This window comes from Anser cygnoides, chromosome 4 (assembly GCF_040182565.1).
Source record: "Anser cygnoides isolate HZ-2024a breed goose chromosome 4, Taihu_goose_T2T_genome, whole genome shotgun sequence".
Lineage (NCBI taxonomy): Eukaryota > Metazoa > Chordata > Aves > Anseriformes > Anatidae > Anser > Anser cygnoides.
Genome location: NC_089876.1, coordinates 63,632,281 through 63,655,747, shown reverse-complemented (window position 1 = coordinate 63,655,747; position 23,467 = coordinate 63,632,281). Strand labels below are relative to the sequence as shown.

Genomic DNA, 23,467 nt, shown 5'->3' with positions numbered 1-23,467 from the left:
CCCTTACAGCATCTCCCATTTGGGCGCTTTCCATGAGTGCAAGAGGGAAATGCATCTGCCTGGAAGGGGCAATAACTTCAGCCAAGTCTCAGAATATAAATGTTCCTCTCTCGGTTATCTCACATTCATCTCCCTGTGGCTTTTCAATTTTACGTCTTCTTTCGCCAGTCTTTCCTCATTAGACCCTTCTATACGGTAAGTGCATGACAGAGGAATTACTGCGCTTCAGTCCACATACCAGTTAAGACATTAAATTATTATTAACACATTTCTTGAAGTTAAATAATTTCTGATGTCAGTGTTTTGCATTTGAGAAGGAGACAATCTATTGTAAGGAGCTCACTGAAAGCAATAACAACCAAAAGCTGTGGACATCATTAGTGAGGGGAGAGGTAGCAAAACCTTTTCTCCTCAGAGAGGCAGACACAACACCATCTCGGTCTTTCAGTGCCAGGCATTAACAGGACGTTTGCATCGGTCACTTATATTCCCTTAAAAATGGAGCTGTGAATGACGACGCCAGTGTTGTGGAGGGTGCGGCCAGGTACATGTGCCTCTCATCCTCCACCAGTGACCCCAGCGGCTCTGGCCACCCCCTTTCTCGCAGGCTCCCCCAGAGCAGCCTGGGGCCGGGTCTCTGATGCTGCCAGTGCCCGGGTGCCCCCACAAAGCCACTGCAGGCCCTTGGGAGCCGGCCAGAAAACCCCACTCCCCGCGGGGCTGCAGATGGGCTGTGCCTGCATCGACAGGATGCTGACAGGGCATTTAATTCTTCCTTAAATGTTTGTGTGGGAACTGATCCTGCACCTCAAAATGCTCCTTTGCTTCCCTTTTGCCTCAGGTGGGGGGAAGTGGGCTCTGCTTTGTCCACAGGAGCGCCAAGCTTCCTCACATTGCCCCAAATAACGTGCATTTGCTTCCTCAGCTGAATTTTGGCAGCCTCCTGTTGCCACCTCTCCCACTGTTGCAATGAGGGCGCCTGGACTCAGTGGAGCCAACACAGAAGAGGTGCATGGGGTTGCAGCAGGGTGCTGGGGGTGCTGGTGGGCTACTGGAGCAACACGGGGTGTGGGGGTGATGCAGTGGGGCCATGGCGTGAGGGTACGGGGGGAATATGGGTGTGCTGAGGGGCGACGTGCACCAGCAGGACCCCATGGAGGAGCTGGGCAGCCCCTCACGGGGGTGTACCTCTTCTGGCACATCGACGTTGCCCTCAATTCCGCATGGAGCTGGTGCACCTGGATCGAAAACGTCCTCGACTTTGAGGTGGGCATCACGCTGGGGGTGAACTGCGCATGCAGGAGTGGTGCCAAGTTAAACTGCCCCAGTGTCATTTCCCAGGACCAGGTGAGAGCCCTGAAACTGATTTACGTATCAATTATGATTGCTTAAATCTTAGTTTATAAGTCTGAGAGGTAGCGTATCATAGGAAGAATCAAAATTGTGCTTTCCACAAGCGATAAAAACCAGGCAGGTGCTCTAGCATACGCTGTAAAGCCACGATAGCGAATCTCGGCACCACGTGGGCCCAGCAAGCTCCTCGGGTTCTGCTCAGCACCTAGCCACCCTGACTATAGCCCCCTTGTACTTTGGTTTTCACATTCCCCATGGCCACTCACAAGGTTGAGCTCTTGCTGAGCAGCCCCCAGGTTTTCTCACACTGCCCCTTCTTCCCTCCCCTTTCTGCAGGTGCTCCTTGGCAAGGTGAAGACCAGAAGGCGGCCTTCCGGAAGCCCACCTATTTCAACCACCACATGTTGCAAGCAGCCCCGTTGGCCCCCAGGTGGTCCTGTGGGACCCTCAGATGGTGAGGTGGGCAGGGGACTGGGAGCACAGGGGGTCCTGGGGGCTTTGGGCAGCCTAGGGTGTTCTGCTGGGAAGTGGAAGGGGACAGGAAACATCACTCAAGGGGGAACTGTGGGCAACTGAGCTCCAAAACAGAGAAAAGGGAGGGGTCCCCTCAAAATTGCAGCTCCTGGCTGAGCTAAGCATGGTACCTCCAAAAAAAATGAGAAAACGGGATCTCTGTCCACTTCTGTGTGCAAAGGGCCACAAGTGTCTGGGTTCACCCCATCACCTGATCTGCATGCCTGTCCTGAAGGGGATGTAGCGTCAGCACCTGGCTTGTCCCTCAAAAATGCTCAGCAGAGCCCTGCTGGCTCCAAGGAAGCTGCTTCTGGAAAAGCAGACGCTGGCCTCTGGAAAAGCAGAAGGGGGCAGCCCCTGGCCCAGAAAACCTGAGCTTTTGAGAAGCCTCCCAGGAGGTGAGCAGGAATGAGGGTGCAAGCCATCTGCCCTCCTGCTCAGAAAGCAAAATGTAAGAAAAAAGGCCAAGGTGAGGCAAGGTGCTCTGCAAAGCACCAGGGGCAGAAACGTGGGTGGCATCAGCCTGCTGCCCGTGCCCACCATTGGCTGGGTTCCCCAAGGTTTCAAGGGAATGTGGTTGCTGTTGGAGCTCCTCCTGGCAATGGCAAGTGCTCAGTTCATCGAGGAGCTGGAAATGTTGCAGAGAAATGTCTCAGAAGTGATGCACGTGAGCAGGAGTCCTCCAGATCCTTGTGCCCATGCAGAAATAGAGAAGCACTTGCAGTTCCTGATGGAGGTCATCTCTGCCAAGGTAGTCTTCATGAAGAGCTGTGCATCCGTGGCCATGAGGACATCATTCTTTGGCCTAGAGCATGTGTTTTTGGATGCAGCTAAGAGCCTTATGTGGAAAGATAAGAGGGTGTCTTTGAAAAAAAGACACTGAGAAGGAGCAGAGCCAGCCAAGAGGCCCTGCCTGAGCTCAGTGAGGGACACATGGCCACAGGGCTGAAAAGTGACACGCTGCACAACATGGTGTGTGAGCTGCATGAGGCAGATGTTCTGAGCTGTCACAAGAGGCCAGATTTTGCAGAAAGAAGATGTCAGCACTGTTTTGATCACTGAGGAAAACGTGGTAGGTGCAGTGAGGAAGGGCAGTTTCAGTGCCGTCACCTTGAAGTCTGAAGCTGTTGAGACCTACATTGAAGTAGTCATGATCCTGAATCCAGCAGCTCAACAGGACCGGGCACTCCAAAGCCAGTTCGATGCAGCAGCTGTAGGGGCAGGATTTTGCTGGTCCTTCATGGAGGTGAGAGAGAGGACCTGCCATCTGGGATGGACACCTGAAAAACCTCTCGGTTCCTTGTAGGGAGCCAAGAGGGATGTATCTATTCAAGCTTTAGGCTTTTCATATTAAACACTTTATTGGTGTTGATGAATCGGTAAATAGAGACTTATCTCCAAAGAGTATGTGTAAATACATATGGGTATGTAAATGTATGTCTCCATTTACAGGGATAGAAGGGGGTTGGCAAACAGTTACAAATAGTTGTTTATACTCCAAAACTTAGGATAATGATGTAGTTTACGTACCGCACCTTGGTAGCAACCAGTGAATTTGTAATCTGACCATACTGCAAGCCCCAGAACACCTGCTGTTTCTCACAGGGAGTTATTTGACACACTCTTTATATCTTCTAATTTTGTTTCCTTTTATTAAAAAATGAGGAAACCTTGAAAACTTGGCCAACTAAGGAGACATAAATAAAAATGACTCAGCATTTGCTTTAGTGCTGTGTCACCTGAGACCTGAAATGTGCTTTTTTTTTTTTTTTTTTGTCATTTTGGAGAAGCCCCTTTCACCATTTTTAGCATGGGCATCACTTTTGTTCTGGAGTGCATGCACTGCGTGCTATCCCTACGTAGCTCTCAGATGGAAAGTGTCGTGGTCCAGCAGCCCAGGAGCCCACTTCCAGGCTGATGGTTTGAAACTTCATCACAGGACTGCCAAGTTCTCTGCAGTGCCACAGATGCGGGCAATCCTGTTAAAAATAACCTTCTGAAAAGACATGACCAAGCAAAACACCCAAGTGTATGAAAATTGGAAAATCAGGGAACCTGAGTTCTGTAAGGTTGCTTTGAAATAACTGCAGGATTAAGAGCACAGAGCTTAACGTTAGGCCTCAAATACTTACAAAATTACAGAGTTTTTCTCTTTGTCATTTCTTGGCATTGGCTCAGGGCAAAGAGGATACCCAGCTACCAGCGTGTCAGTGTGTACCTTCATACCACACTGAGATTTCCATTTCTGTGCAGAGTGAACCCGTCGAGATGGAGAATAAGTCCCCAAACAGTCTCTTGGCTGGGTTTTCCAAGCTAAAAGCTCTTTGCTCTAAATGGGTGATGTGAACAGCTCCCGGAAGGTGTCTTTTGTGGATACGGAAATGGCAAAGGATCTTTAAGAGTAATTAAAAAATAATATTTTTTATATATTGCTCCCTTTTACTTTGCTAAATGTGTTTTAGGTTGGAAAGTTCACTAAAGGTACAAGATGTTTTGAACCCTTTGATTTCCAAATTCACCTCAGGGAAAGAGAAGTCTAGCAAGCCTGGTCGTTTTACCCTGTGGGAATGGAGGAAATTATGTATCAGCATTGTTAGGCAGGATGAAAACGCAGAAACTCGTGCCTAAAAGACACAGAAGATCCGGGAAGGATTTTGGTATGCTGCAGTACATAGAAATATTCACACTTTGGTAGTGATTTAGAGCTGGCTATGAGATGGATAAAGCGCCAGCCTGCAGGCAGATGTTGGGAGAAGACTTTTAGGTACATCATTGCACATGCATGCTAATTTTAAATGCCCTCGTATAGTATGATGCAACATATGGATGCTGTAGCATACATGATGTGGTTAAATCCTTACTGGGGACAGCCTACAGATGGTAGGCTTAATGCGCTACTCCACAACATTTCAGAGGAGCATGGTGAGGCAGATTAATAACGCGGGCACAGTGACAGGATTACAGAAAGCTTTTATTACACCCCCACATGCCACCAAGGTTTTGTGACAGCGTGACGGCGCCTGCCGTGCTCCTCAGGCACCCGGCATAGGGACGAAGCCCTCACGACGATGTCGCTGTTCTTCGGGGAGCACGGACCAGCGTGCGACAGGCCGTGCTCAGCGCCGGGGGCTCCCCGCTCGGGCCTCTCACCATGCGAACAGCCACCATGACGGGGCGGCCACCATGACAGGGCGGTGCTATGCCGGGGCGGCGCCATTAGGGGGCGGCGGGCCGGAAGTGCGCAGCGCCGGGGGGGCCGCCATTACGGGGAGCCGAGCAGGCCGCGGCCCCGGCCCCCGGCGGGCAGCGCCGCCGCCATGGAGGAGAAGGGGTTCACCAAGGAGCTGGACCAGTGGATCGAGCAGCTCAACGAGTGCCGGCAGCTGAGCGAGAGCCAGGTCCGCAGCCTCTGCGAGGAGGTGAGCGGGGCAGGGCTGCGGCGGGGGCGGCTGGAGGTTGGGGCGGGCGGGAGGGAGGGAGCAGCTGAGGCCAAAGGGGCCGAAAATGGGGGCGTGGGGGGGGGGAAGGGGAGCGAGGCGCGCTGAGACGGCGGCCCTGAATCCCCCGACGCCGGGAGGAGGGCTGCGGGCACCTGACGAGGGGCCGAGCAGGGCCGGGGTGGTGGGGAAGTCGTGCTGCTGACCTGACCGGGCTTGCACGCTGCTGGAGGGGTAAAGAGCAGGGAACGGCTGGGAGAAGGACGTGGTTCTGGTTGGGACAGGCCTTTGGCGGATCGCTGGTTGGGTGCGTTCGGTGCACGCTGTTAAAGAGCCTTTTTTGCCTGTCAGGAGGCAAGTCATGATGGATTTTTCTTTATAAGTTAAATGCCTGTGTGTGAATGCTCCCTCAGTTCTGCAATCTATGACAAAGTTAGGGTTTTCTTTGGACTTAGATCAAGACTGAAGAATTGAAGTAGGCTTCTTCACAATATGGTAGCAAAGATTGTCCTTTCTGTTTGCTTCCTATCTCAGCAACCAACAGAGACCACTGCCACGCACCAGACAGTCCAGAGAACCTCTTTGCTTCCTTTCCCAGACCAGCTAATAGCTGTCAGGCACAGGAGGTAGAGCAGTTAGCTCAGCGTTCCCTTTAGCATCACGTCGCTTATGGCGAGGTTGGCGTTGTCATGCTGTTACTTGTGCATCTTGCTCGGTTTTCTCAGAAGCAAATCATCTTTTCTGATGCTCCTTCTTGGCAATGCGTTTTGGCCAGTGACTGAACACCTTGATGCCAGCTTTCAGAAGACGCAGGTATTTCCTTTTCTCAGGTCTTTGAACAGCAGAAAGGGTCCACACGGCCACCCCGTAACGTGCCAGGGGTACTCTTTGGAAAGGTGGGAGCTGTTTGGATGTCACAGGCAGGGAGATGCTCTAGGACTCCAGGCTGTGGCTTCCTGGCAAATGCTTTTGCCAGCAGTCCTGACTTCCTAGCTGGGCCTTCCAATCTCTGTTTCCTTTATCCTGTTCCCTTTTTTGTTTTTTTTTACCCATGCTGGGACTGTCCATTTGCTTTAAAGGCTTTTTCTCTGCTTGCAGAGCTGTGTCAGCTCTGAGGGACTTGTGGTGAGGAGGGCTGGTGCTGCAGCAGGAAGCAACAGCAGTCGCTTGAGGAGTAGATGTCTTGAAGAGCAAGCAAGAGCTCATTGTGGCTGTCGAGTCTCTTGTGTCAAGTCCAGCTAATAAGCCTGAAAGAATTTATTAGTGCGTTCTGTGCCTCGCTCCCAGCTTTGCTGGTTCGGAACTGCTGTTCTAACACGCATGCTGTTACAAAGAACACGTTTCCCTTCTCTGGCACCCTTGTTGATTAAGGAGCTGTGGCTGCTGTATTTTCCAAAGCTGAGGGATACTGCTAGCAGACCGTGGCTGCATGTCAATGGTCGCACAAAAAGTAGGGAGCTTGGCGTGCCATGTTGAGAGTGCAGGTGAGGGGGGTGTCAGCCATCCAAATAGCAGGTAGGAGCCAGAGCCTTTGGGCACAGTGGGTTTCCTTTGATACAAATGCAAGCTATCACAGCACATGGCTTTTCAGGAAGGATGCTGATAGCTGTTCAAAATGGCTTGGGTGTGAAGTAAATGTGGTGGTCTTACTTGGCTTATTCTTAGGCTTTTGAGGACTGGTTGTATGGTTTAGGTGGTAGGGGAGGGGAGCTCTGTGTTATGTGGTCTTGCTGTTGGTGTGAAGCAGCGCTGCCTGAAAGCGTATTTGGTGTCCCTGAGATAATCATCGGGGAAACCTTTACCAACTTTCATGTTTCTGAGTACTCCCTTTTACATGACTAATTTAGAAGAGGTTAAACACAATAGTACCTCTTGCCTTGGGTTTAAATCTGTGAAAGACTTTGGTAATTTAAAAACAAAACTGAAAGGTTTATGTGAAGGGGGGGGGGGGGCTGGGAATGTCCCAGACTTACTTGTGTGGGTTGTTCTTGGTTTAATTGCTGGCCTAATGGACAGCAATTGAGGAAAAGATTGGAGACAGCTAGGCTCATGGAGGGTATGAAAATTAGAAAGTTCTTGAAATTTGCACCTGCAAAATCACTGTAAACTCACCTGCCTGATTACGACATAGTTTTGGCAGCTAATCCATCATATATTCCGTATGCAGATAATCAAGACGTCATCTGAAGACAACATGAAAACACTTGTTTCCTGTTCTGCTGGTCTTTAAAGTGAAAGCTAACTAAAATCATTCTGGCATTTAAATGATAATAGAAGGACAAACAATTATCACTACTGGAGCTTGTAGGCATGAGAAATGTTCCAGCATGTTAGGAGAATGGGCATCAGATGTCTTGCATCTCACGCTGCTTAGCTTCATCGTGGTAGACTCTCTTTGCAGAAGAAGGTTGTTAAAACCTTTTTCAGCTCCTATTAAATAGCCAGTGAAAAGTCTATTGAGTTCTGTCTTGGATGCTTCATCGGGTGCAGTGGCAGGTTTGTATCCGTGCTGCTAGCTTTGAGCTTCTGCACTTGGGTCCTGGTGGGAGGGTAGCGCTTGCTGAGCTGCCTGTGAACTTGCAGGGGTACTGCTGCCCCTTGGAACCTGCACTTCGGACCCCTAGAGCCAGGCTAAAGGGCCAGGGAGGTGGATTTGCTCCGTAGGAAGCACTTCCAAGTTCGGACACGGTAAGCTTTAAATTCTTTCGATTTAGGGTTCAAGTCAGCGAAGAGTTGAGAGCCATCCGACTTACAGTGAAAGAAAACAGTTCTTCATTGAAGTAATAAGATGGGGCATAAAGGAAAGCAAGTAAAAGGCTGTTTCTTAAATTAAACACAGTCAAACAACCATCTCTTTAGCTTCCTTTTTCTTCCATCCTTGGTCTTTGTATGTTTAAGAGGGGGCTGCGGACTTGTTGCAGTGAGCAGATTGGGAGCTTTGTGTTGTGAAGGGGTGGGAGGAGAAGGACTCTAATCGCTAATGAAGACTTGCGTTTCTCATCCGGTTGCTGAATGGTGACTGTACACCGATTCTTCAAACCAAGCAGCAGGAGCCAGTTGGTGCTCCGGGGAGCACTGCTGATACTGGCACGTATCTGCGATGCTTCTGCCCTCCGAGATCATTTCACCCAAGAATAATCTCGCTAGAATGAGCTCGTAGGCTCTTCTGCACTAATTGGTGGAATTAGTGCGAGAGATGAAGCCAAGTAGCATCCTGGATGCTGTTCAAGCCATCTGAGTGTTGCATTGAGTCGTGGCCAGCAGTATTTCATCTCTCCAGCAATGGAGTTCATCCTAGGGTACGCTGGCCCGGATCGCTTCAGGAATGTGCCTCCCGTTGGTGCTTGGTGTCACTCTTGGGGTGTCCTCTGCTGCCTTGCTGTTGGAGGGCAGCTCCCCCGCTCCAGCTCCCCTCTTGTTTGGGGAGAATCCGACTGGTTCTTGTTCCTGGGGCAAATCCTGCGAGACTTTCCATCCTCAGCGTGCCTGTTGACACAGTAGTTTGATTGATCACAGCTGACGAATTTTCGATGTGAAACTCCATAGCTGGTTTCTCTGTTTCTTGAAGTAAGGGCCTCTTAAAAATCAAACTGAGATGGTGATGCAGTCGATGAATCTTCCAGAAGGAGCTGAGTCTCTGTGCTCTCGAAGGATCTCGTGTGCTAATCGGGTGCCTGGGGTCTCTGTTGTTCTCTAGGGAAAGCCTGAAGCTGAAAATCTGCCTCCTGGTCGGACATTAATCCCCTCACCGATGGAGTCAGCCTACACAGCCTGGTAGACAAATCTGAACAGCAAAGTACTTGGTGTGGATTTATCGTTAAGTCTCTCGCCGAGGGATTAGTCTCCTGGTGATCCTGATGGTAGTCTCAGAGCCCGCGTAGCGTCTCTGCTTTCGGAGCAGCGCATGAAGGGGTTGTGCTCAAGCCCCGAGACCGCTCGGTTTCCTCCTGTGGGGATGATGCAGTAACATATGGGGGCGTGCGTCCTGCAGGCTCCCTCCGTGCAGGTTGAGGGTGGGACAGCGTGCAGGCTCGCGTCCCTGTCTGCAGAGTCTGAAACTGGGCAGGAGTGGAACTAAGGTGATTGACAGGCTCACAGCTAACAAAAATCATGGACTCTTCAGAATAATTCTGAGCATGGATGTTGTAAATACTGTGCTTAATGGAGGCTTACTTGATAAAAATAGCTAAAAGCTCCTCCTTTTCATTGTGACCCGGGCGGGTGTTTTTCATTCAAAACAAAGGGAACGCGCTTAGGAAGTTGATGTGTTAATCGCCATTGTCTAAAACAAACGAAGCTAAAATATGACTTTAACAGTTATTTAACAGCCATCATAAGTAAGTAAAGGACAGTCGAGCAGGGCAGCTTTCCTTGCATCAGCTTCTTCCTTTCCTTGCTTTGTAACGTGCTCTTATTACTTTAAGCCTTTTTGCTGTAGTCTTAGCCCTGCACAGTGAAATGTGCGAGCAGAGCGCGCTGATTAATTGCAGCTTTTCTGGGATGTTTTTAATGATGCTTAAGATTTTAAAGGTCTTGTTCTGCCTTAGACAATCACGTGAGGACGATCTCATGTGGTCAGCTCGGCTCCCAAGCCTGATTTGAACCATCTCTGCAGTGTTAAAATGACAAACTTTATTTTTCATGTGTGTGTACGTCCACATAGTAAGCTAAAACAGGCTAACCAGTAACAGCTGGTAGGCAGCTTAAGAAGCTGCTGCTCTTCAGCTAACAGCTCCTCCTCTGCCCCGAAGGGAAACTTCTAGATGCTCCTAGTAACCCACATTTCAGGAGTTGTGCTAGCCCGCCTTCCTAAAACGCATTTAACAGGAGCCTGTTAATTTGATGTTTGATGCAGTACTGTGCAAGAGGAGCTCTTCTCTGTTCCCTGCGTGCTGCCTTTCCTCTACGTGTGTGGTTGAGACACTGGTGAGTGTGCGTTGTGACCCGCATCTCTTTCCCAGAAGCTTCAAGTAAGTCTGCTTGTTCTTACGCAGCCGGGAAAGGAGCAGCATGCATGATACGAAAAGGCAGAGAACACCTAACACCTTTTGTGGTTAAGTTCACTCCAGTTTGCAGTGAAACCCTGTCTCTTGCTTCATGCAACATATGTCGGAACACGCTGAGCAAATGTTTTGTGACTGTGTTTTGTATCCTTCTCTCACAGAGGGTAGAAGCTCTCGAGAGGCATTGAAGGTGCTTTTAAAGACGTGAACAGGGAGAATTCCAGTAGGGCTGCTGCACTCAGATGCAACACGTTAAGCAGTTTCCAGTCCCTGTAGAGCTGCAAGGTAAACTCCACATCACTGGCTGTGGGTGTAGGATGCCTGTGAGGGTCAGGGTCACATCCCTCGGGTTACGTTCTGTGCAAGTGGCACGCTGGGTGCTGCTCGAGCCCTTGGCTGCCTGGGATTTACTCACTCTTTCTGAATATACGCTTTGCTTAGAAGAGTCTGGGCAACTGACCGTGAAGAGCAACAGTGTGAAGGCGGGCGTACTTGGGGAGCTTGTGGGGGATGTCCTCAGTAATCAGCTCCTTCCTGGTAGCGGCAGGTGGGACCTAGATCATCCGAAGTGCAGGGACTGGGGGAATTGTCCGATCATCACCTGCGGGTGGCTGTTCTGCACGGTCATCCTTCATCCATCCCTCTGGTCCAGATCTGAGGGAGCCGGCCTGCGGGTGCTCCTTGTGCCTCACTTGTGCCTGGAGCTCTGATCTACATCAGCTGATGAGCTGGAGGCAGCAAAACAAATGTGTATTTGATAACCATAATAAGGTAATGCAGATCTGCTAATTACAGCCATGTAATTTAGCCTAGGAACCGCTGGATGCAGGGAAAGAGATGACTAAATCCAGGGATGCCTTCCCTCCATCTGTGGTCTTTTTGTTGCCAGCTGGTTATGACTGGGGAAGCTGATGGTAGCTCTGTAGGTTTAAATTGCTTCTGAGTTTGCTCTTCCACTTGTATGTGACCTGCTGTCAGAAAAATTTCTTAAACTGTTGTGCTTGGAAGAGGATGGCAAGTCTGGCAGGCAGAAAGCCCCCTGGGCTAGAGAAGTGCCTCTCACTTATGCAGTGAGCTTCTGTGCCAGGGTAGTGAAGGTAACTTTAGGAACATTTGCTTCCCTCAATGGCTTCAGCGAGAAGAAGTCAGCCCCTCTCAAAGGAGATGGAGTTTTCGGAGGGCTGGGGCACTGGTGCTCGCCGCGCAGCTCGCCTGGTGCTGTAGCACTGCCCAGCTCGTGTGCCAGGCGAGCTGCTTTGTCACGTGCAGCCGTTCTTCGCATTGGCTCTGCTCGCATGACGGGCTGGCTCTGTCGATAGGGAGCAGGCGTGCTGCTCGCAGTGCTGTTTCCATGGCGCAGACCTGCTTCTGCGAAATCCTGGCCTTGGGACAGCACGCTTGCTTTCTGGGTGTGCGGCAACGGGGGGAAGTGTGAGGGATGCCAGAGGAGGAAGGCAGTGAGGAGCAGCTGTCAGTGCTGGCAGAGGAGCTGATGAAGCTTGCTGCCAGCGAAGGTGGCGATGCGTGGGGTTCCAGGCGGCTGCGTGGGATGGAGAGCGATCAGCTGAGCAGCCGGGGTGGTAGTCAGCCTGAGGGGTGGCTGGAGGGAGCCCGAGCATAAGTGCATCGTTGTAAGTCAGCTGGCATCTCAAGGAAGTCTAGGAGGTCATGGTTTTACAACAAGTGCAGGGATGAAATAGCATCTAGCTTTACGTGTGCTTTTGCAAATCAAGTTGCTCAAAAAATCATAGTAGCTGCTTGGGTGGTGATTTGCACGGTCTCCTCTGGTATTTCTGCCCGGACAGCAAGATTATTGACTGACCCCTCTTCACGCAGCTCTCACACCGAACCCGTGCTGACAGGACGCGAGCTGGCCAGTGATTCAGCTGTGGTTTTTGAGGTAAAAAATTCTAGGCATTGTGAGGCTGAGTAGCACTTGACGTTGGCAGTCAGACTAGAGTGCCGAGTGCTGCCGTAGCTCACGTGCTTGAGGTGAGCTCTCTTGAACATGTAGATGGAGAAATCTGTCAAAGGACCGGTATGTTTCAAAAACAAAAAGTTGTGTTTAGGGTGATGTCTGCCTGTGGTGCTGATGGAAGTTACTGGAATAATGCTTCGTCTTGCTGTGTTCAGAAGACAATTAGTCTTCAGAAATGATTGGAGAGGATTTGTCGATGAACCCCATCAGTGATGGAAGTCATATGCAGCACGTGTCTTGAAGTTCACACTCCTTAATTTCAGGCTGAGAAAGAAGAAAATTTATTTCTTTGACTTTATACCTCAGTGTGCCAATAAACAATAAAATCTACATGACCTGGCCTCAAAGGAGCAAAATTACTCATCTTGCACAGTGATTTGTAACGTGCCCTTTGTCTTTGCTTATTCAACAAGCTGTTTTTCCGGTGGTCATCTGGAAGGGAGCCACCAGAGGGAAATTGAATTTCCCGTGCAAACGCAGTGGAATAACTTCTGCACCTGCCTGTGAAAGAGCTTCCTATGTTTTTGCTCTGTGTTTATTTTTTCTTGCTAGGCTAAAGAAATTCTTACGAAAGAATCAAATGTGCAAGAGGTACGTTGCCCGGTCACCGTCTGTGGGGATGTCCACGGCCAATTCCATGACCTTATGGAACTCTTTCGAATCGGTGGGAAGTCGCCAGACACAAATTACCTGTTCATGGGAGACTACGTGGACAGAGGCTATTACTCGGTGGAAACAGTGACTCTACTAGTAGCATTAAAGGTATGGCTGGATAGCATTTTTTATGATAACCTTGGACAAACTTGTGGTTTTGGGAGGTGTGAAAGAATTGCTCCCCTCATTGACATTGCAGTTGGCTTGAGCTCGACGGATGTAAGTTGAATGTGTTAATGCAACATGCTTTATGTAACAGAGCTCAGCGCTTACCTGCTGCTTGAAACCTCTTCTTAGTATTTCTTTCTGTACTCATTGTCCAATTCCTGTGTTAAAAGTTGGTTGTGTTATTTTTTGTTGTTGTCGATAGGTGCGTTACCCAAAACGCATTACAATACTGAGGGGAAACCACGAAAGCAGACAAATTACACAGGTGTATGGCTTTTATGATGAATGTCTGCGGAAGTATGGCAATGCCAATGTCTGGAAGTATTTCACAGATCTGTTTGATTATCTCCCGCTTACAGCTCTAGTAGATGGCCAGGTAAGCTTTTTTGCCTTGAATAAGGAAAACTGCCTGTTTCTTAGTATGAGAAACAAAGTTGTGTTTTTGCAGTAGAGAACTAATTTTCTGTATTCCAAGGTAGTTGTGTAGTCATAACAAGGAGAAATGCTAAGTAGGTAAGTGGACAGTAGAAGGCCTCACTGTTCCAAAATAAAGTAGAAGCTTGAGAAAAACAGGATGAGCAGTGTGAGAACGGTAAAACAAAGATCACAAGTTCTCAAAACATAAGAAAGGAGAAATTAAAGGAGAAAATAAAAATTGTACATATATGGTATAGAGGAGCGTCGAGTAGCTTGTGAACCTGTAGTACTCAGCCAGTGAGGAAACAGGGGAGGTGATCAGGCGTTGGGTAATAAGGAATAAAAGGTTATGATTTGTTTACTAAAATGCGCTCCTGATTGACAGGACGCCCGCCATTGCAATCGCGAATAAAACAGCTTCACAGAAGATCCTGTCTGAAGAAAATTATTTGAGATTTTTCTCACATTAGTGCAGCACAGGCTGTGTGGTCTGACCCGTACACGAACAGTCTCAAACAAGCTCTCTTAGTATGTGTCCAGAATTACTTTAAAGCCAGTGTATTTACTGTGGATTTTGGGAAGAATTTGGTAGGGTAGTAACAGAGGTTGATGGAGCAGCAACGCCTTGGCACCTGCTGCTGAAGGAATGCAGGTAGGGTTTATTTGAAAGGACTCCCTGACAATTGGGACTCATCTTGTGATGTGTTGTGTGAGTCGAGGTATTGCTATGAGTCAAGCTAGTGTTGAAACTGAAGGCATGTTATCTTTGTAGCTCTGATATTGGTATGCAATGGGCACCCTTTCGGTTTTGTTTCCATCTGTGGGAATTAAATCTGGTTTCTCTGCTGCGAGGGTGAGGCCACTGTAATTGTAAAAGAATGATAAAGTTAAAACCAGCTATTTCTGAGATGAGTCTTCACGGCACAGATGCATTGAACGGATTATTCCTTTTTTCCTGCCGTAGATATTCTGTCTCCACGGTGGCCTCTCTCCATCCATAGATACACTGGATCATATCAGGGCTCTGGACCGCCTGCAGGAAGTTCCACATGAGGTAATAGGAAAGGAGATCCATTGTGATTTTAGATACGTTTGCTGAAAATGCAAATACGTAGTCATGTGGAAATCCATTTGCACAGTGAGACACTGTTACACAGCGGATTATTGCCTCCATAAGAGCTAGAGCAGATGAACATTCATTTGGGCAAAACGCACCCAAGTCAATGTGCTTTGATTGTAGCAGTCTGTAAAAGGAGAGCTGTGGGGTTTTCACAGCTGTTTTTTGCAGAAACACAGATTTTCTCAACTGTCGTGCTGACTCAGAGTTGTATTGGCAGGGGAAAGTGCCTGCTGCCTTCAGCCTCATTGCAGACTTCCTTGTGAACCAACCGCCACCATGTGAAACTGTGTCATGTCACCACCCCTCCTACCCAGCCAGCTCTTTCTGTGTTGTTTCACCTTGTTTGTTGTTACCCTGTTTTTCTGGGGACCTGACAAAGTCAGAAGGGGCCTGTGGGATATGCTGATGTACAGGAGTCCTGCGTGGAGCAGCCAGGGGGTGCCAGCTGGACCAAAGAAACCACCTTCTGAGCTCCTAGGCTTGCAAATAACTCTGCTTTGTTTGGGTGGTTGGAGCTTGCAAACAGTCTTATTTACCCTCTGATGAAAACAAATTGCTCATCCTGAGATGATGTGGGTACAGGAGCAAGAACAACGCAGCAAGGTCTTCCTAAGCCTTCAAAAAACCTGAAATAAGCTGTCTGAATTGCTCCCAGAATTAGGAGGCTGCCTGGTGGGGCTTCTGACTGTAGAGAGATAAAATGATTGTTTTCTTGCTCCGGGGCTTCCACAGTCTTACGCTGCATATGTTTGCTGAAATCTGACTTTCCTGAGGACCTCCATGTGTGATCTCTGCCACATAGCTGGGATCAGTGGGTGGGAGACAGCAGCGGGCTTGGATAAGGACTGGAGAGTTCTTTCTGCCCCATAGCTTCTAAATAGCTCAGCAAGAAAAGCCACTGAGCTTCATTTGTGCCTGTTAGATGTATACCGGGGTATTTTTGAATTTGTAAAGTCCAACAATCAACAGTTCAGGAGATGAAATGAAATGCTTAGTACCCTGCCAGAAAGGCTGCTGAAGATTTACCATCAATCTCTTGAACAGTTCACAACCTCATGCGGGTCATTTCCATTCCTTTAATCTATTGCAAATTGGCTGGCACTAATGAACCCTTTGTGTATCCTTGGACTCACGTACTTTCTCACATGGCCTTTATTACACCGCGAGAGTCAGGAGCAAGTATCGGATCTGCTCTCCATGCCTTTGCAGGTCTGAGATGGTAAATGGTGTGCATGGAGGAGGAGGTGGAACGGTTTTCTGGTGGCATGGGCTCCTTTCTCAGCTGTGTGCATATTCATGTCTTGTGAGAGGATGTTTGATTCAGTGAGCGTGATGATGTGAGGTATGTCAGATAAACGTGTGTGGCTTGTGCAGAGAAGAACATGCAGGCAGTCTTTTTACTGTAAATTAACTGTGTTTTAGAAGTGCCTTTTTATAACCATCTTTCTAGCAAAAGGAAAGCTAACGAAGAAGCTTATCTTTTTCAAGGGTCCAATGTGTGATCTGTTATGGTCGGATCCAGATGATCGTGGTGGCTGGGGTATATCTCCACGTGGTGCTGGCTACACATTTGGGCAAGACATTTCCGAAACATTTAACCATGCCAATGGTCTTACACTGGTTTCCCGTGCTCATCAACTCGTCATGGAGGTAGGGCAAGCACTTTCTGGTAGACGAAGCTAAAAAATGAAGGTAGATGAAAATTCTTGTCTACGTTGTGAGATCTGCTGATGGGTTTGCATAAGCTGACATCTGAAGGCTAAGCAGGTAAATACCTAAGAGGGATTTTAATCATGTGAAGGCAACAAGCAGTGTAAACTGATGAGCTTTGACCTGCTGTGTAAATAGGGGGGTGTTCTACCTCCCCTTCTTCGAACACATTGCCGAAGAGACCCCGCCATACCCCATTTGTGGAAGCTATAATCTCCTTACACTGACTGCTCTACTTAGACTGCTGGTATGTTAAACACACTGTCCTATAACACACAGCGCTCAGATACGGCATGGATTAAGCCCTAATTTGGGCTGTTGATAGGCTATTCTCGTATGTCTTGGTGGAAAAATGCCAGGTGGGTCAGTGGAGCAGGTTTATTTTTAAATCCAGTTCAAGTAGATCCTGGAGGTAGCTGTGTCCCTCGCAGGTGAACTGGCAAATTCTCGTTTGTGGTGAACGAAGCCTGAGGGCTTATCTAAAATCTCTAGCTTTCCTTCTTGCATGATCCGTAACTTGCATGCAAAATGAATAAATCCACAAGTGGCACACAGCTATCTTCTCTCTGTGAATGGCTGAAACTGTTAAATCCAGGTAAACACAGCTTGTTCATGCTGAGGAGTGCTTTTTGGAAATGGAATGTTAAGATGAAAGTCAAGTCAGTTGAAAATACAGAGAAGAAAGTGTTTCACAAATGCCTCAAAACATTTCAGGTGGTAAGAGGAAATTCAGATGGACTACGGGTCGAGGTTTAACAGAGACATCTCTTTTTCTCTGGCAGGGTTATAACTGGTGCCACGACCGAAATGTGGTTACCATTTTCAGTGCACCCAATTACTGTTACCGTTGTGGGAACCAGGCTGCTATCATGGAACTAGATGACACTTTAAAATATTCCTTGTGAGTAACCTGGCTTTGAGCTGTTCTCTCTTCCTGCCTAACCATTGTGGACTGTGAGGAAAGTCTGATCCTTTCCAAGGGGGTTCTTTCATGAAAAGCAAGCTTAAACCACTCTGGTTTTAACAGGCTATGCTCTATCTGCAAGAAGGTATTGAGGGGGGGGGGGGGGGGAAAAAGTAGCAAGTTGGGTTCTTAAAAGCTTTTCTCAGGTGCTTCTTTTTCTCTCTTTCCTGGCTCTGAAACTTTGGACCTTTTGCATTCTTTTTTTTTTTTTTTTTGTTAGCACTAACCTTTGTAAAGGTTGGTGAGATTCTGAATTTTGCATTTGGCTGACCTCCTGTGAAAGCAGCAGTGGGCTGCTGAAGCACTGCCGGCCAGGCGATGTTCCCTCTGCGAGTAGCATTTCTACTGGTGGCTGAGCTTGCCTCTGCTGGTCATTTGTTTTAGGACCTCATATGTCCTCCATATTTAGATTTGGGGTGGCGGGAGGTCTGGGACACCTCACGCAGAAGCCACTGGGAAAATAAAATGATAGCAGCAGGAGGGTGAGTCTTGTGTTTGTGGTATTGAAAACTGCCTTGTGTGGAGGCAGGGAAATGACCCCTTTATCTTTCCACAGCCTTCAGTTTGACCCAGCACCTCGTCGTGGAGAGCCTCATGTTACCCGTCGTACCCCAGACTACTTCCTGTAAACCTCTCCTAACCTTTGTAGAAGGAAATACACCCGACATTTTAAAAAGCAACAATATTTACGTGTTTCTGTACGAAATCAGGGTTCGTCTCAATTACAATCCCTATCATGGACCAAAATGTGCCATACTGAGGATGAAGAGCATTTAGCACAACTTGAGACTGAATTCCTTACAACACTATATATCCTGTACCAATCAGTCCAACAGTCAGTTTGCCTGCTGTATTTGTAGTCTTTTTTTTTTTTTCCTGGACTGTTCAGAGAAGAAAAGGTAACTCTAACACTTCCATCTCCTTTTACGCTTATTTGTAAATTTTTAGTTCTAGTGTTTAACTGGCATGAATTAGCGTTTTGGAGTTTATTTTTAAGGGAAATGCACACTAACTTCTTACCCCCTCCCCCCCGCCCCCCCACTGTTTATTTTATTGAAAGACGATGGGCCGAACTGGAGAAAGGAAGCAATTCCTGCTTTTGGGAGTACGTTGTCATAACCCGGAATAAAGCGTTCCCTTTTTAGCTCGATTCCCGTTCTGTGTCGCTCCCGTTTCTCTGCCCCCACTCCACGTTGCTTGTCACGGAAGCCCTTTGCCACCCGCTCGCTGTACCCGAGTGATGAACTCGCCCTTCTCAGCCTGATCCGCGGTGCTGCGCTCTGGGGGGCGGGCCGGGGGCGGTGCTGAGCTGTGCTGAGCTGTGCTGAGCCGAGCCATGGCGGCGGCCGCCTACGAGCTGCTGGTGCTGGGAGGTGGCTCGGGCGGGCTGGCCGGGGCTCGCCGAGCCGCAGAGCTGGGTGCCCGCGTCGCCCTGGTGGAGCCACACCGCCTGGGGGGCACCTGCGTGAGTCGGGGACAGGGGGGCCCCCGCGGGGCTGGGGGGAGCTGTCCCACCCGAGTCATCCCTCGCCTGGGCTAACTTGGGTGGCGGGGAGGACGTGTCCGTAGAGGGGAGGAGGACGAGGTGCCGCTGTCAGAGCAAGCCGGGGAGACGCCAGCCTCACGCTTCCCCCTCCCCAAATGTGGGAAAGCGGCAGCAAACGGCGAGCTCTCGGTGGATCCAGTCAGAGCCGCTACCTTACAGGCGAGCACTGCGCACCTTCCGTATTCTCCCTCAAGGAAGTGAAGGGCTACGAATAAACCACAAGGCCTCAAGGCTCCACGCTTGGCTGCAGACAGGAGTGCGCTGCCTCTGCCTGGCAGGGCACGGAGGGGTGCTGCGTTTGCTGCTGGCCCTGGGCAGGTGCTCTCCGGAGCATCACCTCACAGAAATTAGGTGCTGCACTGAGACTCGCTCTTCTTCCCTTGCAGGTCAATGTTGGATGTGTGCCAAAAAAGGTGAGCGGGTGCTTTTGTGGTTGTTTGTAACGTGTTGCCTGCCCTGGGTTTGTTGTGGGTCTGGGCACAGACCCCGGTGCCTGGGGTTTCTTCCTGAGCGAAATGCCAGGAATTGCTGGGACGCAGCCGGCAGGGAGGAGGGTGTGGGGAGGAAGCAGGGCTTGGAAAGTGTTTAGCAACCGGGGCGCCCGGACCCGTGTCCTTTGGCCTGACCTGGGCAGAGGCAAGGCATCAGGAAGCGCAGCACATGTGCAGCTGGGCTAAAAACCTGGTGGCACAAAGCCAGCGCAGCCAGGCTTTATCACCTTGCGTGCAAAGGGCTGCTCGGGAGGCAGCGGGAGCCTCATCGCCTTCGCGCGGAGGCCGGGTGCTTGCTGCGACAGGCCTCGGGGGCCCCACGGCGTTTGTGGTTTTCCTGAAACCTCGCCAGCCTGCCTGGCGCAACGGGCACGTCCCGAGGCGCAGGGGCGCTGAGCAGGCCGTGGCTCTGTGCGAGCAGGTGATGTGGAACGCCGCCGTGCATGCCGAGTTCATCCACGACCACCCCGATTATGGCTTCGAGACGTCTGGCGTCAGGTTTAACTGGAGGTGAGGTGGTGGTGGCTTCACCCACATGGCGGCGGTTACATGGAGGGGGACAAGGGGCTGGAGCTTGGGGAAGGGCTCCCCAGAAGACGGGAGCGGGCTGCCGGCCTCAGCAGGGAAGGCAGGCAGCAGCACAAGCGTCAGCGGGATGGCGCCTGCCTGCTGCGTAACTCGAGGCTGGTTTATTTTGTGGCTCGTTTGCCACGTACCGAGGGGATAGAGCATTTCAGCTGAGCTCAGTGGCTTTGTTAGTTGGCAGCCGTGATAAACTTCCACTTTGTTCCAGAACCATTAAAGAGAAGCGCGATGCTTACGTGAGACGCCTGAACGAGATCTATGAAAATAACTTAAACAAGGTGGGGGCACTCTTATTCCCTGCTGGCCTGGAAGCAGTCCCTTCTATGTGCCTTCTGTATATATCTGCTGCTAATGCAACAACTGGGCTCCCTGCTGTTCCTCCCGCAGGCTCGCATTGACATCATCCACGGCTATGGCAAGTTCACCGCCGATCCGGAGCCCACCATCGAAGTCAACGGTAAAAAGTACACAGCTCCTCACATCCTCATCGCGACGGGCGGGTTCCCGTCGGTCCCCCCGGACAGCGAGGTTCCCGGTGAGTCCCCGCACGGCACGAGTGGTGCTGCGAAAGCAAGCGATGTGGCTGCGGGGTTGTGGAGAGCCCATCTGTGGTAAAACTACTGCGCTGCTTTGCAGGAGCCAGCCTGGGCATAACCAGCGATGGGTTCTTCGAGCTGGAGGAGCTGCCCAGGTAAGGTGGGGTGTCCCCCTGCCTGCCCGGGGATGGAGCGAGGAGGTGGAGCCGCTAATCAGTGGCTTATCCAGAGCTCCTGCTGGTGGTCACCCAGGGCTTCTTGGCTGTGCTCTGAGGTGTTGCGCAGGCTGCCGTTTGGCAAGGCTTCCACTGCTGTGGCACCCAAAATGAGCTGCTCAGGGCCTCTGTCCTTAGCTTGGGCACAGGAGAAGCTGCCAGGCTTTCGGTGCACATGCTTGTCAGGCTCCAAATGCACACGTATGGCATCGTTGCTTCTCTGCAGGCGCAGCGTGATCGTTGGCGCAGGGTACATCGCGGTGGAAATCGCGGGGATCCTTTCCACGCTGGGATCCAAGTCCTCCTTGCTGATCCGTCGGGATAAGGTACCACCGCTGGCTGGCCCCACAGTGCCTCCCGTCATCGCTGCATCCCAGGCAGCTGCAGATCTGCGGTGGGGCAGGCAGGGAGGCTCTGGGCAGGAGGCAGAGCAGAGGCGTGCTGCCGAGCCCGTCCCGGCAGCCACAGTGCGTGCAGAGAATTTCTGCAGCAGAGCGTGCCAGGGCACCTGCTTCCCTGAGCCCCATGTTGAGTCACGGCCTGAAGAAAGAAAGATAATTATTATATTAAAAAAAAACAGAGCAGTAAACAAAGGAGAGCTTTGTTATCAAGTGGAAGCATCACTTACCTGTGGCTGAGTGGGGCAAGAGTGCAGGCAGAAGGGGGATGTGGGCGGATGGGGCTGTCGGGCAGTGCCCCAGCATGCAGTCCATCATCTCAGAGGGTGCGTGGTCCCTGCCCAGGTCCTAAGGACGTTTGACTCGCTGATCAGCACAAACTGCACTCAGGAGCTGGAGAACACCGGGGTCGAAGTCTGGAAGCACTCACGGGTATGGGCCCTTGCTGGGGACATGCGGGTCAGCAGGGCAGCACCCCAGGCGAGGGTGTCTGCACACCAAACCTGCCAGCACCTTCTCACCATGGCCTCTGGTTGCTCCCACAGGTCCAGGCTGTCACCAAGTCCCCCAGTGGCTTGCTGGAGGTGACGGTGACGTCCTCAGCACCTGGCCACAAGCCAACGATGGAGGTGATCCGGGATGTGGACTGCCTTCTGTGGGCCGTCGGGCGGGAGCCAAACTCAAAGGACCTGTGCCTGGATCGTGTGGTGAGATGGGAACATGTGTCCTTCCCCTTGGGCATCACCATCTTTGGGCTGCATGGGCAGAGCTTCTCAGAGCCATGTGGAACCATGAAAAGCGTGGCACATCTCTGCTGGACTCGGTTCCTCCATCCAGAGACCTTGAGGTCACTGTGAGGACCACAGGGTCCCAAGTGCTAACACAGATTGTGTTCTCCTGGCAGGGCGTTGAGGTGGATGCTCGGGGCCACGTGGTGGTGGACAAGTTCCAGAACACCTCCAGGAAGGGAGTCTATGCTGTTGGAGACGTCTGCGGCAGAGCCCTCCTCACCCCAGGTGCGTGCTGGTGCCCCTCATCCCCTTGTTCTCCAGCCAGTCCGGGTCTCAGGCTCCTTGTGCGTCTCCACAGTGGCCATTGCGGCTGGGAGGAAGCTGGCGATCCGGCTCTTTGGGGGCCAGCGGGATGCCCATCTGGACTACAGCAACATCCCCACTGTCGTCTTCAGCCACCCACCCATTGGGACCGTGGGCCTCACCGAAGGTAAGGGTGGAATGAGCTGCTGGGAGGCCTGCAGGCGTTAAGTCACTTCCAGTGCTTGTGTGGAGAAACAGGCTGGGGAAACCGATGCACGGTGCCTTTTGTTGGCAGATGAAGCCATCTTTGCACATGGGAAGGAGAATGTGAAGATCTACACCACGTCCTTCACCCCCTTGTACCACGCAGTCACCCAGAGGAAGGTGAAGTGCGTGATGAAGCTGGTGTGTGCCGGCAAGGAGGAGAAGGTGTGTGGAGGGGGACAGGGGTGTCCTTGCCCAGGGGGATGTGAGGGCCCCTGGTGAGGACCTCACTGCTGGGAACACCACTGGCTGTCCGCATGGTGGGCCACTAGTGGTGGTGGCACGTGTGCCTTGCCCCAAGCCTGACCTCTTGCTTCTTCCTGGAAGGTGGTGGGGCTGCACATGCAAGGCCTGGGCTGCGATGAAATGCTGCAGGGCTTCGCCGTGGCCATCAAAATGGGAGCCACCAAGGCCGACTTTGACAACACAGTTGCCATTCACCCTACTTCAGCAGAGGAGCTGGTGACGATGCGCTGAAACATGGGACGGACTGGTGGCAGCTGAGGCAAAGGAGCCAGCTGCCACCTCTTGGCACTACCTCCTCTATGCAAACCAATCACATGAGCAAATGTCATCTCCTTCTCTCAGAGAAATTTTCCTGGGTAGTAGGGAAATTTTTTTTCATGTCTTAAAAATTGCCTAAATATCAGCCAGGTGCTCAGAGAGCCCTGCATCAGTAGAATCAGCGTGGCATGATTTAAAGTGGAAAATAAATGCAGTGATGCTGGAAAGCCTCTGCCTTGCGCCTAATAGTTACGATCCCATGCTGTGCTGAGCTGCGTGTGGCAGGAGTAGGCTCTGGGGCATTGTCCCAGCCCAAGGGGACAAGGGCAGGGAGCCAGAACCATGTCCACTGGGCACAGACAGGGGATGATGAAGGACCTAAGTCCCATAATAGGGGAACATCACACGTGTTGTTGAAAAGTGTGAAAAGGAGGACCCTGGAAACCACTGAGCAGTCAGCCTCACCTCTCTGCCCAATGACACGATGGAACAGATCCTCCTGGAAGGATGTATGGAGGGCAGAGTGGAGATTAGAATCATAGAATCACCTAGGTTGGAGAAGACCTCCAAAATCATC

The 23,467-nt window shown here is 50.8% G+C and overlaps 2 protein-coding genes across 3 annotated transcripts; both read left to right on the top strand.

The window, feature by feature from the left end:
• The first annotated feature begins 5,066 nt into the window (after positions 1-5,066).
• PPP2CB (protein phosphatase 2 catalytic subunit beta) lies at positions 5,067-18,467 on the top strand. 2 transcript variants are annotated; one of them, XM_066996295.1, is made up of 8 exons: positions 5,170-5,285; positions 10,468-10,591; positions 12,837-13,046; positions 13,309-13,482; positions 14,488-14,577; positions 16,132-16,293; positions 17,136-17,254; positions 17,874-18,467. In XM_066996295.1, exons 3-8 carry the CDS (start codon positions 12,930-12,932, stop codon positions 17,944-17,946), a joined length of 735 nt encoding a protein of 244 aa, XP_066852396.1. In that variant the 5' UTR covers positions 5,170-5,285; positions 10,468-10,591; positions 12,837-12,929; the 3' UTR covers positions 17,947-18,467. The 2 variants fall into 2 exon arrangements, with proteins under 2 accessions (XP_047905672.1, XP_066852396.1); XM_048049715.2 differs by lacking the exon at positions 10,468-10,591 and having other exon boundaries at positions 5,067-5,285.
• Positions 18,468-18,504: 37 nt separating this feature from the next.
• GSR (glutathione-disulfide reductase) lies at positions 18,505-23,117 on the top strand. The gene is made up of 13 exons (XM_048049714.2): positions 18,505-18,782; positions 19,250-19,276; positions 19,776-19,864; positions 20,148-20,217; positions 20,327-20,474; positions 20,576-20,630; positions 20,917-21,016; positions 21,434-21,520; positions 21,634-21,795; positions 21,993-22,104; positions 22,178-22,309; positions 22,418-22,551; positions 22,714-23,117. The coding sequence occupies exons 1-13, from the start codon at positions 18,654-18,656 to the stop codon at positions 22,861-22,863; spliced, it is 1,395 nt and encodes a 464-aa protein (XP_047905671.2). The 5' UTR covers positions 18,505-18,653; the 3' UTR covers positions 22,864-23,117.
• The last annotated feature ends 350 nt before the right edge of the window (positions 23,118-23,467 follow it).

What these genes read in the sequence shown, in the direction of transcription:
- PPP2CB (XM_048049715.2), top strand. Translation starts at nt 5,184, where the DNA reads ATGGAGGAGAAGGGGTTCACCAAGGAGCTGGACCAGTGGATCGAGCAG. An exon ending in TGCAGGAAGTTCCACATGAG is followed by an intron (nt 14,578 to 16,131) that starts GTAATAGGAAAG and finishes ATCTTTTTCAAG; the next exon opens with GGTCCAATGTGTGATCTGTT. An exon ending in GACACTTTAAAATATTCCTT is followed by an intron (nt 17,255 to 17,873) that starts GTGAGTAACCTG and finishes ATCTTTCCACAG; the next exon opens with CCTTCAGTTTGACCCAGCAC.
- GSR (XM_048049714.2), top strand. Translation starts at nt 18,654, where the DNA reads ATGGCGGCGGCCGCCTACGAGCTGCTGGTGCTGGGAGGTGGCTCGGGC. An exon ending in TGCTGATCCGTCGGGATAAG is followed by an intron (nt 21,017 to 21,433) that starts GTACCACCGCTG and finishes GTCCCTGCCCAG; the next exon opens with GTCCTAAGGACGTTTGACTC. An exon ending in AAGTCTGGAAGCACTCACGG is followed by an intron (nt 21,521 to 21,633) that starts GTATGGGCCCTT and finishes TTGCTCCCACAG; the next exon opens with GTCCAGGCTGTCACCAAGTC.